The 16877-nt window shown below is 47.1% G+C and overlaps 1 protein-coding gene across 1 annotated transcript in view; it reads right to left on the minus strand.

Annotated features, from left to right (window-relative positions):
- Positions 1-7641, minus strand: part of TTL (tubulin tyrosine ligase) — a 36617-nt gene extending 28976 nt beyond the window's left edge. Inside the window, exons 1-2 of the mRNA XM_082672251.1 lie at positions 7394-7641; positions 3958-4036 (exon numbers count right to left, since the gene is read on the minus strand). Coding sequence (XP_082528377.1) covers positions 3958-4036; positions 7394-7550 — 236 coding nt within the window. The 5' untranslated portion in view covers positions 7551-7641. The remainder of the gene's footprint in view (positions 1-3957; positions 4037-7393) is intronic.
- Positions 7642-16877: the final 9236 nt, after the last annotated feature.

Here is a 16877-nt window from a genome sequence, read left to right on the forward strand (position 1 = left end):
CTTTATTTTGTTGTACCATACGTATTGGAAACATCTGCTTCATTGCATGATACATTTTTTTTTTTTTTTTTTGCGGTACGCGGGCCTCTCACTGTTGTGGCCTCTCCCGTTGCGGAGCACAGGCTCCAGACGCGCAGGCTCAGCAGCCATGACTCACAGGCCTAGCTGCTCCGCAGCGTGGGATCTTCCCAGACCGGGGCACAAACCCGTGTCCCCTGCATCGGCAGGCGGACTCTCAACCACTGCGCCATTGGGGAAGCCCGCAAGATACATACTGAGAACGTTTGCACTCAGTATGGATACAGTTGTTGAAATGGTTCAGTATATGCTTGCAAATGCTACAATGGTTTGCAGGTATAGAACCATGAAAGAAACACAAGATGATGAATTTAATGATTCTGTGTTCTTTGCCAATGCTCACTGACTGAGAGATGGAAGAGTTTTACAAGGTTTCCCCGTACTGTAAACTCCAGTTTCTTAAAATAAGAGGAATGCTTGTCAAATCGTTCTTTTCATGCAACTATTACCTCATTCAATAATCAAAGATAAAAAATGCAGTGTGGTTTACATTTTTTCACCTATAACCACGCTGCATATGAACAAGCTAAATTTCAAGCTCCAAGGAAGTTGGAAAAAAAGATCTTACTTGTGATGTAGACCAACAGGTGTGAGAATTTGTGTTCCAACTTCATAATATAAGTCAATAATAATGATTTTACACAGTTTTATGACTCAGTATGCATAAGATTTTCCTTGTAACAGACAACATTATGCAAACTGGCTGCAAAAACTAAAGAAAAATTTGAAGAACACTTTGTTGATAATGATAAATTTAGAGTTTCTTTTCAATGTATTCAATACCTCCTCTGAATTCAATATTCATAATACTGAGTTGACACATGAGTTGGTGAATTTACTTAACTTGGACATAGTTTTAAAAACGATATGCTTTTGCTTCAAAGTCAAGTCAATTCTTCTCATGTTATGAACCTGCTTTGTCAATGTACATGTGACTATTAAAGGAAAATTATATTCTGGTATTTAATACAGTTATTGAAAAACTTTTACGTTTGTCAGAATGACTTGCATATGTAAATCTACCTTTTCAACCACACATTTTTATGAAATCTAAACATAGGACTTCCAATGAAAATTTAATATCTGAGCTTAGTTGTGCTATAAATGTAAAATATACACACCAGAAAAAAAAAAGAATATATCCCATTAGTTGTTTTTAATATTAATTACATGACGTTTTGGATTTATTTGGTTAAATAAAATACATTATTAAAATAAATTGTACCGGTTTCTTTGCACTCAATTTAATGGGGCTACTAAGCAATTTAAAATGCCACATGTGGCCAGCATTCTATTTCTGTTGGCCAGCGCTGGTCTGCAGAATGCCCTTCATCTGAAGCCCTCATTTCCTGTACAGAACCCAGTTCAGTTTCTACCGGAAATCTCTAGCGTTTGTTCCCTTTCCAAAAAAGGCCCATTTGGGAAGCAGCCACAAGTGGAGGTTTAGTCGCATCGCACACGAGATGTGAGAAACGCTAACAAGAGGAAAAGAAAGCTCGAATCAGGGCCAGGAGGACAGCCCTTGAGCACTCTGAGACTATGGCCATGGGGCCCTGATGAATTTCTAAAGCTCCTGGAAGTGACAGGCGTGACAGACTGTACAGGGTCCAGCATGGAACCCCATCAAGGCCCTGGGAACCTCGAGGGATGCCCAGGCACACTGCCCACGGGGCCCATTTGTACAGAGGAGAACCGTCCTGGCTCGACACTAACTGCTACGGCCACGGGCAACCTGGCTGTCTTCTCTGACTGCCACCTGAGATGACATTTTTTTAACTTTCTGGAGCTCTTTTGAGCCATACAAACTATGGGAGAGAGACAAAATGACAAAGGTAATCATTCCCTCCTGGAATTACTACAGTCCCTCGCAGGACACCTGAGAGAACGAAGGAAGCTTATGAGAATGATGACAACCCCTTGTCTGCATAAGTCACGTCGTCATTTATAAGGTGTCATGACAGACCACGCCGCGTGCTGCAGAACAGCAAAGGGCAGGTGTGATCACCTCCCTCCCCACAGATTCTGAGTGGTACTGTCCAAGGTCACAGAGGTCCGGATACCTATTCAGACCTGCTCACGACTCCAGCTCTGTACTCTCTTCACCCTATTATAGCTGCCAAGTATGCAAATATAGAGAACATTACTTTTTACAGCACCCTCTGCTTTCTACTTCAAAAACAGAATTCAACCTCTATCTTTAGGAAAAAAAATCATCATAGAATAAAGAATGAGTAAGCATTTTATAAAAATTTCCAAATGGGGCTTCTCCGGTGGCGCAGTGGTTGAGAACCTGCCTGCCAATGCAGGGGACACGGGTTCGAGCCCTGGTCTGGGAAGATCCCACATGCCGCGGAGCAACTAGGCCCGTGAGCCACAATTACTGAGCCTGCGCGTCTGGAGCCTGTGCTCCGCAACAAGAGAGGCCGCGACAGTGAGAGGCCCGCGCACCGCGATGAAGAGTGGCCCCCACTTGCCGCAACTAGAGAAAGCCCTCGCACAGAAACGAAGACCCAACACAGCCAAAAATAAATAAAATTAAAAAAAAAAAATTTCTAAATGGACAATCTGGATGAATAATCGTGTGCTGCTTCTAGTTCTGCTGAAACAACTGTTTGCACTCTAAATGTGAAAATATGTAAGACTTCAGAAAGCCTCGTTCTCCTTCAGGACAGCTGGTAAATCATGAAAATCCGTCACAGGAAGAAGTGGATACATAAGTTAGTGGGGGCAGTGAGTGAACAAAAAGGTGGAAATATTCCTACCAGCACTCAAACTAGTGAACAGCTAGAGAGCCCGGAAAGCTGTGCGACTGGGGAAAAGAGCCTTTGCTTTGGGTCAAGTCTTCTAGTGTCTTCTTACCTAAATGATTCGTTTGGCTACACACACATGTTCACAAGCCACTGTGGAGGGAATGCTGGAGACCTGATTTGGGGGGCCACACCCACCTTTCATTTATACAGTGTGAACTCTGACACGCGCATTATTCCGGGCGTTTCTGTAAAGTAACTCAACCAATCCTCACAACAACCCTGAGGTAGCTGCTATTATCATCCTCGTTTCACAGAAAAGGAAACTAAGGCATAGCGTCAAACGCTCACTCTGTGTCACCGTGCTACACGCTTTACGTCCATCACAACCTCTTTAGGAGGGAGGCACCGAGGCTTAGAGGGATCAGAACATTCGCCCAAACTGCTAAGAGCTGAAATTAAAACCCAAGCTGCTGATCCTACATCTTATCACTGTATAAGGCTGCTTCCTTCCGCCTTATGACACGGTTCTTTCGGCACCTGGCTGCAAGCCCACTGCTCAGAGGTGGGTGGTGCGGTAGACACCGGTATATTCTGCCCAGGTGTCCCTTCTGAGGGACCCCTGGCTGCTGAGCTTTGGCTGCCAGGGGCTTAGGCGCGTCTCTTCTCCGGGGACCAGCCCGTGCCTAGAAGCGCTGGGGAAGCTGTGTCCCGCCCAAAGCCGGTGGCTGGGCGACGTCAGAGTAGAGAACGTGGAGGGGCTGTTCACTGCTGCTCCATGGAGTCAGGCAGAGGCGAGACTTCAGCTGAAATCACCTCCTCGCTTCACGTCTTCCCCAGATGCCCTGCCCTTGGTTCTCAGCGCGTTTCTCCTGCAAGCCCTCCCCTTATAAATCACTTCCGCCAGAAGCCCTGTCTCAGGCTCTGCTTCTAGGGAGCCTCAACTTAAGGGACAGACAGGCACGTACGGCCAAGTTTGGACTGGGACTAAAAGCTGATCTTTGCTGGCTTTTTAAATAAAAGTGTCTTCTCCCTTTAAAGACGACCTCACACTTTTGCTTAAGTGCTTCAGGATGAAAGCCCAAAAGGTTCAGGTGAAAAGTGGAAAACACGGGTCGTAAAGAACACTTACTTCACTAAAGAAGCTTTGCGACACAGTTTGTCAGCTCCCCTGTAGTAATTCACCAACTGCATCAGGCCAGGCTCGTGACCTGTGAAGGGAAGAAGAGGCTCAGAAGGGGAACAGACAATTTCTCAAGTGGGAAATGACAATGTCAACACCAGCACACAGGAGGGAGAGCAGGGTCACGCTTAGCTTGTCATTCTCCCCTTTCAGGACTGGGTGTTGGAAAGGGAGCGATTCAGTGGCCCGGCCCCCCTACGCCCCTTTGCTCAGCGTCTCACTGGCAATTCTCACCCTCCCCACAGTGGCTATTATGATACCGCCATCGTAGGTCTGCCAAAGACCACTGCTGCCTCTGTTTTTTCTTCTTTGGGTGGGAGAGTATTTTCTATTTCGCCTCTCCTGGATCCCCACTGCACTGCACACATGGCTTAACACATATGGAGTTAGTCATCTCTGTACAGTAAGGACTTAAACAGTTAGGCTTTTGATGTTGCTACCCTTGCTTTCTACAGTCATCAAGGAAGGTAGGAGAACTACGATCCTGCTGTTCTCAAGCATGTCTCCCTGTGCAAGCTTCTAGGAGGGCCACTAGATGCTCCAAGAGGCCGTGTCTGTAAATTCAGAAGCCCTGAGGATGTTCTGTGCGTCCTCTCACAGGGAAACCCATTTTCCATAGATTGTACCGCATGCCCCCTCCTCTTTAAAATTAGGGCAAAAGGATACAAATAAAAACAAAAGCCTCAATTAAAAAACAATTTATTATAGTAGAGTTGACTTACAATACTGTGTTAGTTTCAGATGTACAGCAAAGTGATTCAGTTATACATATATATATTTCAGATTCTTTTCCATTATAGGTTATCACAAGATATTGAATATAGTTCCCTGTGCTATCCAGTAAATCCTTTTTGTTTATTTTTTATGTAGTAGTGTGCATCTGTTAGTCTCATACTCCTAATTTATCCCTCCCCCCCCTCCCCTTTGGCAACCATAAGTTTGTTTTCTATGTGTGTGTCTGTTTCTGTTTTGTAAATAAATTAATTTGTACTATTTTTTAGATTCAACATATAAGTGATATCATATATTTATCCTTCTCTGTCTGACTTACTTCACTGAGTATGATAATCTCTATAAAAGCCTCAATTTATGTTTAACATCTTAACAAAATGCAGTTTTCAGCAACACAAAGTAGAACCCAACAATGGGAGCTTGAACTGAAGATGCCAGAGGTTTAAGAATAATTCATCTGAGAACAGCATACAATCAAATAAAAAGTTTCAGGCGCTAACTAGCTCTCACCATCTCCCTGGACAGATGGACTGGTTCACACCTGAACTACCCACCTTCACATCACCAAGGCAGCAGCATTCCTTGGCCTTTATCCGCTGGGCCATCTCCTTGGGTTTCGAACTGTGTGAAAGGTAAATATCCTTAACAATGAAGGCATATTATAACCATCTGGTTGTGGGATGCTGGTTTTTTTGTTTTGTTTTTCTTTTTGTTTTTTCTTCTTCTTTGTTTTTTAAGATGCTAACCTTTTAAAAAATGTTTATTTTATTGAAGTATGGGGGGGGTTTGGCTGACATTCTTTTTAGAATTTTTCTTTTTTTAAATTTTATATTGGACTATAGTTGAGTTACACTGTTGTGTTAGTTTCTGGTATACAGCAAAGTGATCCGGTTATACATATGTAATAGTTTGCATCTGCTAATCCCAAACTCCCAATCGGATGCTGTTTTCTTTCCCATAAAAAGCAAATGTTCCCTGAGCAGTTGCTGACTTCATGGTACCTGCTTAGGATTCGGACCTTCTAGGACTCTGCTCCTAACCCTAATCCTACACCCTAGTCCTGAGCCTCACAGCAACGCCGATCACCCCTGCAAAGAGCCGTTTTTGTCAGTTTTTAATTTTAGGATTCCACCTAAGCTCTTTCAGCTGGGCACTGATCAGTCCAAAGAGGAAAGTCAGGCAGGCAGGGGAGCAGACAGAGCAAGGAGGAAATAAACGTTCTCAACTGTAAGCAGGTTTTCTTCTTTCAGGGAAGATATTCTTCTCGCTGAGGGCTTCCTGGGGAGACAGTTTAACAAAAGGGAATCAATCTCCAGGCCCATTCTCTGTATTCGAAGGTTTCTGGGGGTTGGAATCAGCCCTTCCATGGAGTCCCCAACACACATCATAAATTTGTATAACAATAAAAAGTTGTCCATGGTCTCATTTCAAAGAAAAAATATCAGGAAGACTAGGCTGAAACCCCCTTCATTCCTCAAATCATTACAATTCTACAGGCTCCCACCCAACTGTGCTCTGTCAGCTCACCAAGGGCTAGTCAGTTCCAAATGGCTATTTTCAGTCTTTGCCTATTCAACCTCTCCAACCCGCTGACCACACCTATTTCTAAAAACTGTCTCCTCTCCTGGACATACAACTGTTCTCTCTGGGATGCCCTCCAAGGCAGAGATGACTTTTCCTCATTATTTTCTCCCCTTCTATCTTTGGCAGTACGATGGGGTGCCCACCCCAGGGGAATTTTGGTAGGGCACACGGCGACCCTGAGTGAGGCTGCAATTCCGGATGACTATGCAGGGAGGAGAGGCCGTGAGACTATGTGCAGGTCAGTGGGATGTAAATGGCAATGATCTGCACAACTTCTGGATTACGTCATCTAAAAAGGAGCCGTTGGTCCTCTCCTTCCCCCTGCCTCTTCCTACAGGGGAAGATGTAGGCATGGGGGCGCCAGCTTCAACCGTGTCAATGAAGGGAACTCCCTCGGAGACAGTAGGGCAGAGAAACCTGGGTCACGTAAAATCTGCATTCAATGCGCAAGTGTGAAAACGTGTTCTTTGGTGAAACTAAGGGAAGGTCTAAAATCAGACACCCTTCCGCCCTTCCCCGGGCTGGGCTCACTGCTGAAGCTCCCGTTTTCGCAATCCAGAGGTCTTTTCCAAATCCCCTGCCGCTTTATCTGAGCCTTCGGGGAGCTGAATCCTCAGGGTTTTCAACACACACAAGCTCCCCTCCCGAGCCAACACAGACAGGGCGGAATCCCCCGTGGTGGAAATTTGCAAGATGGTCAGCCGCCAGCTCCGCGGAGCCTCGCCCCGCCCGGCGATCTGCCCAGCCGACCTGCCCGATTTGGGGGCGTCAGGACCGGGGAATCCGGGGAACGCGCGGCATTGGCTCCCCGCTCCCGAGGCCGACGCCCCCGGGGCTGCAGGGCCGGGTCATTGTCAGGAGGCAGCCGCCGTCCCGGGGGCCCGCACCGACACTCCCGCCCCGAATTCGATTTGGGACCCGAGAAGGCATGAAAAACGACGGCCTTAGCCCTTTAGGGATGCATTTTTTTATCCGCCCGAGGAACGACAGAGTGGAAGGTTTCTGACCTTAAGACAAAAGCGCTCGTTCTACCGGGAGGAGCGGGAGGGCGCGAAACGGGGAAGCTCACCCAGTCTCCCAAAGGGCAGCCGGTTCCTTTCTCCCAGCATCAGGTTGAACCTGGGGTTGTCCCGCCGCAGCCTCTTCCAGTGGCCGGTGGCGAGCAGCAGCCGGGAGACCTCGGCGTAGACGCTGCTGTTCTCGTCGCGCACCACGAAGGTGTACATGGCGAAGGGCCGCGCGACCGGGCCGCCCCGGCAGCCGCCGCAGGAACCAGCCGGCCAGGCGGCGGCTCAGCGTAGGAACCGCCCGGGCGCCAGCCGGGATCTGGCCCCGCCGACCCCGCCCGCACGCTCCGGCCGCGCCGCCGTGCCCGGCCCCCGCGCAGCTAGGGTTCCCCTGGCGGCCCGCGCCCGGGTGCCCGCGCGTCGGCCCGAGCGGCGAGCGCAGCCCGGACGCCGCGCCCACCGCCGGCGCAGCCCCGCCTCCGGCCCGTGATTCCGCGCGGCCAGCCCGGCGGCGGCGGGCGGGGGGGGAGTCTGTGCGCCCGGGGCGCGCCCCGCACCCTCCCTGAGCCGGCTGCCGGCGGCGGAGGATGCGGGGGCTGGAGGAGGGGCGCGCGGCTTAAGCTGCAGCCTCGGGAGCCGGTCCCCAGAGGGACCGGAGGGTGGGGCAGTCCTCCCGAGCCCAGGGTCACTGCTGGGGGCGGAGGGGGGCGGCGGTGCCAGCGGAAGATCCCTTTCTAGGGGGCTTGCTCCGGTAGCTTCCCACCCACTATTTCAAAGGGACGTTTTATGGATAAAACCAAAAAGTTCTGCGGCCCCATCCTGCGTCCAAGATGCGCTTCTTTGGCTTTCCTGCTTAAAGACGGCGGAGAACCAGAAGCGTTCCGGTGGCTGTTGGTTTCCCTTTGGGTCGAATGCTCCTTTCACCTGCTGAGACCTCCTGCGTGGCACACAGCCAGGGGGTGACTTCAGATTCCGCCGGGCGCTTGCACACAAGCTCTGGGGAGCCCTGGACTCCGCCCTGCGGTTTACCGGCGTTGGGTCACTCGCTTTCTCTTCTCCGGAACGATTTCCCCTTTCGAGTGTGTGCGTGGCGGGGTTCTTGAAAGTCCCTTCGGCCCTGATCTCACTCTGACTTCCTTTTAGGAAACGATTTTTGGTCCATTTGAGGGACAGAGAAAGGACTCTATCAGATTTCCCGTAAACTTCCTACACTTCCGCATGAGATAGCCGCATCAGCCACACGCCTCATATCTTTTACTCTTTAGAGAAAGAGCATCCTGGGACGTCTCCCCGTCCTGCTCTCCCTGTGCTCATGGTGTCTAATTAGCATATCGTAAAGGCGCTCTCCTCTCTCCCATTTTGCCCACGTTCCCAGCGGCGAGTACTCGCTTATTCTACGCCCAAGCCTCCAGCTCGGCAACCGCTGGAGGGAAGCTCGCTCAGAGGAGGAATGCGGCAGACTCAGGAGTGCCGGGTTGGTTACATTTCCTCACCCCCCCCCAACCCCGCCCCCAGCACTCAGACATCCAGGAGGAATAAGAGTTGGTAGAGGGTTTCCCTGGTGGCGCAGTGGTTGAGAGTCCTCCTGCCGATGCAGGGGACACGGGTTCGTGCCCCGATCCGGGAAGATCCCACATGCCGCGGAGCGGCTGGGCCCGTGAGCCATGGCCACTGAGCCTGTGCTCCGCCACGGGAGAGGCCACAACGGTGAGAGGCCCGCATACCGCAAAAAAGAAAAAAAAAAAAAAAAAAGTTGGTAGATAGTTCTCCAGCTTCCTCACCCCTCCAGTGAACGAACCGGCAGGGAGGCATATATCCTACACCCTACTTCGAGGTCATCTGCAGAAGCGTTCCCGTTGTCCACAGCTTGTAACCCGCTCATTCACGCACCTTCTCTTGTTGGAGTCCTTCCTTTTCCTGGTTTACTATACCACGTCTCTTGGGATCACTTCCCAAATAAACTACTTGCTCTCAAATCCCTGTACCAGGGCCCCCTTTTTGGGGAACTCAGGCCCAGACATTGTAGCTGCTTCTCTTCACAGCCAGTCATCCCGGAAGTGACACCCACTTTCATCGTGCCCCCCACCCCCGTCCTCTTCACTCACTCAATCCTCCTGCATCACCCACTCACCCCGGCAAGCTGGCTTCTCTCTCTGCCACTCCGCAGCCACGGATGTCATTAGGAACATCAGCGACCTCTGAATTTCCAAATCCAGTAGTACTTCTCTCCTTTTTCTCACCTACACTTTGCAGTGAACATCTTTTTTGTTTGTTTTAGTTCTTGTACAGCACCCCTTTTCTTAAGAATAGAATCCATCTTTCCCCTTGGAGTCCGTTTTATGTGATTCTGTTGGGATTGACACTGACCGTTCTGGACACAGGAAAATGAATATCTTGGCCCAACAGGACTACTCCACCCCGTTTGCCATCGTGATTGGAGAAACATAGGAGAGTGATCCAAATTTGGCGAATCTGATTCTCTCCGGGATTTTTCTACCTGAGCTATGGAGAAAGACTCTCTTTTTTCCCCCAACTGGAGTTGCTTAGCTGGAAGATGGTGTGGGACAGCGTGCAGCTCTCTTGCTATCTTACAGAGGGAACACCCTGTCTGAGAATTCAGCTTCCCATGCTCCTTTGCATTAGGCCTGGCCATGTGGATACATAAGTATCTTCATTTACTACATGTAAATGAAGTACTGTGCCTTTCTTCCTAGGCTGGACCTTAGAATTTGCACTTGCCTTCTCCTTCTTCTCTTGGAGGCAGGATACACAGTCAATAACAATAGTGGGACAAAACGTTGTAAGACATTTACCAAAACTCGTTATATGCTGCGTTATAAGGTAAGCCTCGACAAATTTCAAAGGACTGATATAATTTTGAGCGCTTTCTCTGACTGCAGTGGAATCAAGCTGCTTGGACATCAGGTAAAACCCTTCAGTAGCCCATGAGTCAACGAAGAAATCGCAACAGTATGAAAAAAAATTTTTTAACTGAATGGTAATAAAGATGTGGTGTATCAAAACTGGTAGAACGCAGACTGAAGCTGTGCTTAAATGGAAATTTACATTCTACAGAACATATGTTAGAAAAAGAAGAAAGACTGAAAATCAATTATCTAAGCTTTCATCTCTATTGTCATCTGTTTCATCTATGAAAAGAATATCAAATCAAATCCAAAGTAAGTGGAAGGGAAGAAACCAAGGAAATAGAAAACGGAACAGTTTTTGAGAATTGACAAGGCAATTCTAAAATTTACACGGTAATGCAAAGGACCAAGAATAGCAAAGACAATCTTGACCAAGAAAGTTGGAGGACTTAACACTACCAGATATCAAGAACTGTAAAATTATAATATTTAAGTACAAAGCTATAGTAATTACGAAACTATGATTTTGGTACAAGGAGAAACAAATAGACCAATGGAAAGAACCTATGCATATATAGTCACTTTGTTTATAACAAAGGCAACATTGCACATCAATAGGAGAAAGGATGGACTTTTCAATAAATGGAGCTGGGTCAATGGATATGCACTTGGAAAACAAAATTAATCTTGACCTCTACCACACACAAAAATCAGTTGCAAAAAGAAAAATATTAGTTGCAGATTCATTGTGATATAATGCATCTAAATGTGAAAAGTGAAGCAATAAACCTGCTTGAGGAAAACAGAAAGAAGAAAAATATTTATGATCTTCCGCTAGATAAAGATTTCTCAAAGCAGACACAAAAATCTCTATGAATAAAGGAAAAAACTGATAAAATGGCAACCTTAAAATTATGAACTTTTATTCATCAGAAGACATCATCAAGAGAATAAAAAGGAAAACAAGAGAGTAGAATATGTCTGATGTGTGTGTGCGCGTGTGTACATACACATATGTATCTGACAAAGGCCTCATAGCTGAGATATACAAGGAATTACAAATCAATAATTTAAAAAACTGAGGGGAATCCCCTGGCAGTCCAGTGGTTAGGACTTCACGTTTTTCACTGCCAAGGGTGCAGGTTCAGTCCCTGGTTGGGGAACTAAGATCCCACAAGCCACGCACGTGGCACGGCCAAACAAACAAACAAGAAACTGGTAAGCCAATTAACAAAAGAATTGTTCTGGATAGTCTAAGGGACAACCCAAGAGGTAAGCCCTCAGAAAAGAGAAAATTGGAAGAAAAGTCACCCTGAGAAACTAAAAAAGGAATATATTTGGCTAAAAAGCAGGCCCACATACACCTAATAGTTGTAGGGCAAGAGTACAAAGGGAAGCCATATGTCTAAATACTTTGAAGTTATAAACGAGCTGATAAGCTGCTAAACAATATGTCTATCTTCCTACCTTACAAATATACATTTACGAGAATGACCTGGAAGATCAGGATTTTAATAATTTTCAGACTCACAGGAGTTCCATGCCAGACCTTGGTAATACTGGAAGGGACGACCCTGGCCCCTGTCCATGGCCCGCCCCCTTGACTCCATCCTACACTGTGAGGGGTTGGTTTTGCATCATGCGCGGGGACTCCGTAGCCAGGAAATTCAAGCTCCGCCCACTCACCCAGCACCTCCCACAAACAGCTGCCTTTTGGCCACCTCTCAGGCCTAGAGGCGCACACACCAGCCATACCATTGACTCTTCAGAGAATGGACCCAGGGAAGAAGCCTGTATAGGCCCAGGCCATGAGCTGGGCTATTTGGACAGTGAAGCATCAGGTTCTCAGGTACCCAGAATAGTCTAGAAAGGGGGAAGGTTATAGTCTTGGGGTGCCCATATCCCCTTGACCTCACAGATGTCTCACTCATAGGGAGGGACGTGGCTAGAATAGGGCCAGACTTGGAGCCTCTAAAGAAGGACTTTTCTTACATAGACCTTAGATTGATGCTCCTAAGATACAAGCTGCAAAATCCTCAACTACCCTTTCCCCTCTCTCTGCTCTTTGTGTCTCCTACTTGGACACCAAACAACTCAAAACTGTCTGTCTCTGACGCTACCGCAATCATTCCACGCTTCGGTTACTACACCTGCCTCTGGCTGCTCTTCTTGCTTTCGCCCCTCTACCTCCCCTCTTCCCTGAACATCATTATCAGGTTAATCTTTCAAAAACACAGCGTTCATCACGTCTATCCACCCATCAAAAACTGCAGTGGCTCATTGAAGCCAGCATCCTCAGTTTCAAATTCATAGCCTTTCATTAAGTCTTCCCATTGGATCTTCCCTGCCGTGTTACCCACACTCCTTCATCCAAAGTCTTTGAAGTGCCCTGATCATCATCAAGGTCAAATGAAAGTCTGTTTCATTGTTGAGTGTGTATTAACCCTCCCTAAATGGATGGACCATATACCACATGGATCATAAAGTCCCTATTAATCAAAACATTTAATGAGCCAGAGTTTTGTATCTCACAATCGTGCTGAGTAAAATAAGACTTACTATTTCTTTAGCCTGAGGTCTCGGTAGCTCTTAAGCACTTTGCAGGTAGAACTGCCATACCCTTCAGTGGAGCCCTTGACCCCCTCCTTTAGGAAGGCCTGTCACACTCTTCTGCCCCCAAAGAACCGGAATCGCGGTTCTCAAGATGCTATGCACGTGATGTTACACTCACTGGATAATTCTTTTTTTTTTTTTTTTTTTTTTTTGGCCACACCACATGACTTTCGGGATCTTACTTCCCCGACCAGGGATGGAACCCAGGCCAGGGCAGTGAAAGTGCCGAGTGCTAACCTCTGGACCGCCAGGGAACTTCCCTTAATATTCTTTGAAGAAAGAAAGAAAAAAAAAAAAATCTAATTGTGAACACGTGATGGGAGATTTTTTTTTTCTCCCAATTAGGATGTTAAACAATAAAATGAAATGCTTTCACGTACCGGAAGAGTTTACTTGTGAAAGCTCCTTTTGCCTTTCTTTGACAGATTGATTGCAGCAAACTCTTCCTGCATAGCATGCTGTACAAACATGGACCACATAGGTCTTTTCTTTTTTTTTTTTTTTGCGGTACTCAGGCCTCTCACTATTGTGGCCTCTCTCGTTGCGGAGCACAGGCTCCAGACACGCAGGCTCAGCGGCCATGGCTCACGGGCCCAGCCGCTCCGTGGCATGTGGGATCTTCCCGGGCTGGGGCACGAACCTGTGTCCCCTGCATCGGCAGGAGGACTCTCAATGACTGTGCCACCAGGGAAGCCCTCACATAGATCTTTTTTATGTAAGGTTTCTCCCCAGTCTCTCCCTGTCCGCTTCGTCCATCCCAGGGCTGCCCACGCTTCCACAAAAGTAGATGTGGCCTGAGTCGGAAACACCAGTTTTTCCCTCTGGTGTTTCCTTCTCCTGCATGTCTCATACTACTCCACACTCACACCAAACACTTCACTTCTGACATTTCTGGTCACCAAGTGTGTGGAGGTTTTCCATACCCCAAGCGATTCTCTGTGGCCACCAACAGGTCCACCCAGTCCTGACACTACCCCATGGTAGCGTCAGATCCCACAGGTTAAGCGCTCAGGTCCACAAGACTGCCTCCACCACCACAGCACACACTTCCAGCGCCAGCCTCAAGCCCAGGTTGTCATCTGTGCTTCTGACCAGTGGGCTGTAGGTCAGAGGATCCAGTGGACTTCTTCCTTGGGTTTGATTCATTTGCTAGGGCGGCTCACAGAACTCAGAGAGACACGTTTATCAGTTTACTAAAGGGTATAATAAAGGGCAGAGATGAACAGTCAGATGAGGAGATATACAGAATGAGGTCTGGGAGGGTCCCGAGTGCAGGCACCTCTGTCCCCGTGGAGTTGAGATGAGTCACCCTCCTAGTATGTGGATTCGTTCACCCACCTGGAAGCCCTCTGAACCTTGTACTATTGGCATTTCATGGGGGCTTCCTCACATGGGCATGCTGAATTATTAACTCAGTTTCCAGCCCCTGTCTCCTCTCTGAAGGATGGAGGGTGGCACTGAAACTTCCAAGCTCCTAATAATCATGATTTGGTCTTCCTGACAACCACCCCCTATCCAGGAGCCATGGAGAAGCTCACCCAGAGTCACCTCAGTAGAACTCAAGATGATCCCAGGGCTCTTATCACTTGGGAAATTACAAGTGTTTTAGGAACTCTGTGCCAGGAGCCAGGAGCCAGGAGCAGAGACCAATATATATTTGACCTTTTTTACTTTTTCCCCCCAAGCACCAAAATGTTTAATAAAAAGACTGCATAAATTATCTGTTTTATTTTTCTGTGTTAAGTTCTTTCGTGCCTTTGATATTACAAAGTGAACATCTGCTTCAAAAATTTCTGTACTGTATGATGTCCGAAATATCCATAATAATAATTATTATACACATTCATGTGTACACATACAAACATATGCATCTAAAAAACAATTGTAAAAGGGAAGAACAGTCAGAACCTATAGTTAAAAGTATAAAAAAAGTACCCAAACCATACCTGAAATATGCGTCTGTTGTTGAATCCACTTCTAATCCCGCCCCAACTGCGAAGGGATTGCCCAGTCTATAGACAAGCATAGAGACCAATAAATTCGTGGAAGAGCTGCCTAAATGGGGCATTCTTTAGATAATGTGATTTTAAAGAGTTTCAATAAATATCAGTGATAAATGAGAGATTTGGGTTGCTATATTTGACCTTTGAATAACATGGGTTTTACCTGCCCAGGTCCACTTATATATGGATTTTATTTTCCAATAAATACAGCACGATACCATCCATGGTTGGTTGAATCCATGGATTGGAACCGTGAATAGGGAGGACCGACTGTAAAGTCATGCTTGGATTTTTGAAGGCGCAGGAGCCAGTGGCCTTAACCGCCACTTTGTTCAAGGGTCAACTGTATGTATTTTCTATTACCTCACAGGGGCCTTTGTAAAAACAGCTTGAACCTTGCAGCAGAGAAAGGCCCTTGAAGGGTGGTTCTATATGCAGTTCCTGGTATATACCTCTTGCAGTCAAGTTCCTTAGAGTTTCCGGGATGAGACATGCCCAGGTCATCCGTGGTATGTGGAACGTGGGTACCCGTGAATACGGCACCAGGAAGAAGGATGGGGGAGCTCCTCGCCCCTCCATAGACATCCCACATCCCGCTCTCCCAAAGGTCTCACGTGAGCCAGGAAGGGGCTCAGTCCCTCTGGAGACAGTATCCTCAGCTCACACAGCTGGTCCCTTCCCTTGTTCTCCTACCACTTCAAATGCCCTAAGAAGCACTGGAGAACATTCCAGGCTACTTAAACTCCAGCCGTAGAGAGGGACTTGGAGTTCCAGAACGAGGTCCTGAGCTTCAGGCTGGGTGTCATTTAGAAATCATGAGGCCTGAGGTTTTTATTAGGATGACAGAACTTGGAGTCACTTTCTTCAGAAGGTGACTGTGTCTGGGATTGTGACTTTGCTCAGGCTGTGTGACAGAGAGATGACAGCTCAGGCTCTGGGGCCACCAGGCCTAGGCTAACATCCCACCTCAGCCGCTGACTCTCTGTGTGACTTGCGACAAGTTACTCAACCTCTCTGGGCCTCAAATTGTATCATTCATTCATTCATTCATACATTTATTTGACTGCTCCGGGTCTTAGTTGCTGCATGCGGAATCTTTTTAGTTGCCGCATGCATGTGAGATCTAGTTCCCTGACCAGGGATCGAACCCAGGCCCCCTGCACTGGGAGCGTGGAGTCTTAGCCACTGGACCACCAGGGAAGTCCCTCAAATTGTATCTTTGAAGAATGGAATAATAATGTGACATTGGTGAGGATTAAGTGACATGTGAAATGCCTAAGGCATGCCTGGCATATAATCAACTCTTCATAACTGGGAAGTTACCAAGTTCGGATGTTGCGTGTACGTGTAATATAACGTTTCCGTTAGAAGGAAAACAGTCTGTAGGGCGAGGATATCCTTGCTGGTGCTTGTTCTAGACATCGCTTGAGGCATGGAGGACACAAGACAAAGTCCCTGCCCTCGCAGAGCTTCTGTTCCTGGGGAAGCTTGGATTTTACTGGATTCAGAGAGAGGAATTTTAACTGGAGGAGCACAAATTCCCACAGTCTCCGCAGCTGCAATTCTGGGTTGGGGTGACAGATGTAAGGGACAACAATACCTTCAGAGATCGTACTTTGCATGATTTCAAACCTTTTTATTTATTGAGACTTTTATACTTTTATGGCATAGCATGTCATTTTTCCTGGAAATGTTCCATGTGTTCTTGAAAAGAATGTGTATTCTCCAGTTATTGGGTGGTGTATTCTGTATATACTAGTTAGGGTGCATTTGTTGGTAGTACTGTTCATGTTTTGCTCATTTTCTGACTAGTTGTTCTATTAAATATTTAAAATGGGGTCTTGAAATCTACAACTGTATATGTTGAGTTGTATATTTCTCCTTTTAAATCTGTCAGTTTTAGCTTCATGTATTTTTTCACTGACCAGGGATTGAACCCGGGTCCCAGCAGTGGAAGCACCTAGTGCTGACCACTGGACCACCAGGGAATTCTCTAGCTTCATGTATCTTGGAGTTCTATTGTAAGTGCATTTACATTTTAATTGTTACATCTTTCTGACAGA

Source organism: Grampus griseus (assembly GCF_964374135.1).
Source record: "Grampus griseus genome assembly, chromosome: 15".
In the NCBI taxonomy this organism is placed as follows: Eukaryota; Metazoa; Chordata; class Mammalia; order Artiodactyla; family Delphinidae; genus Grampus; species Grampus griseus.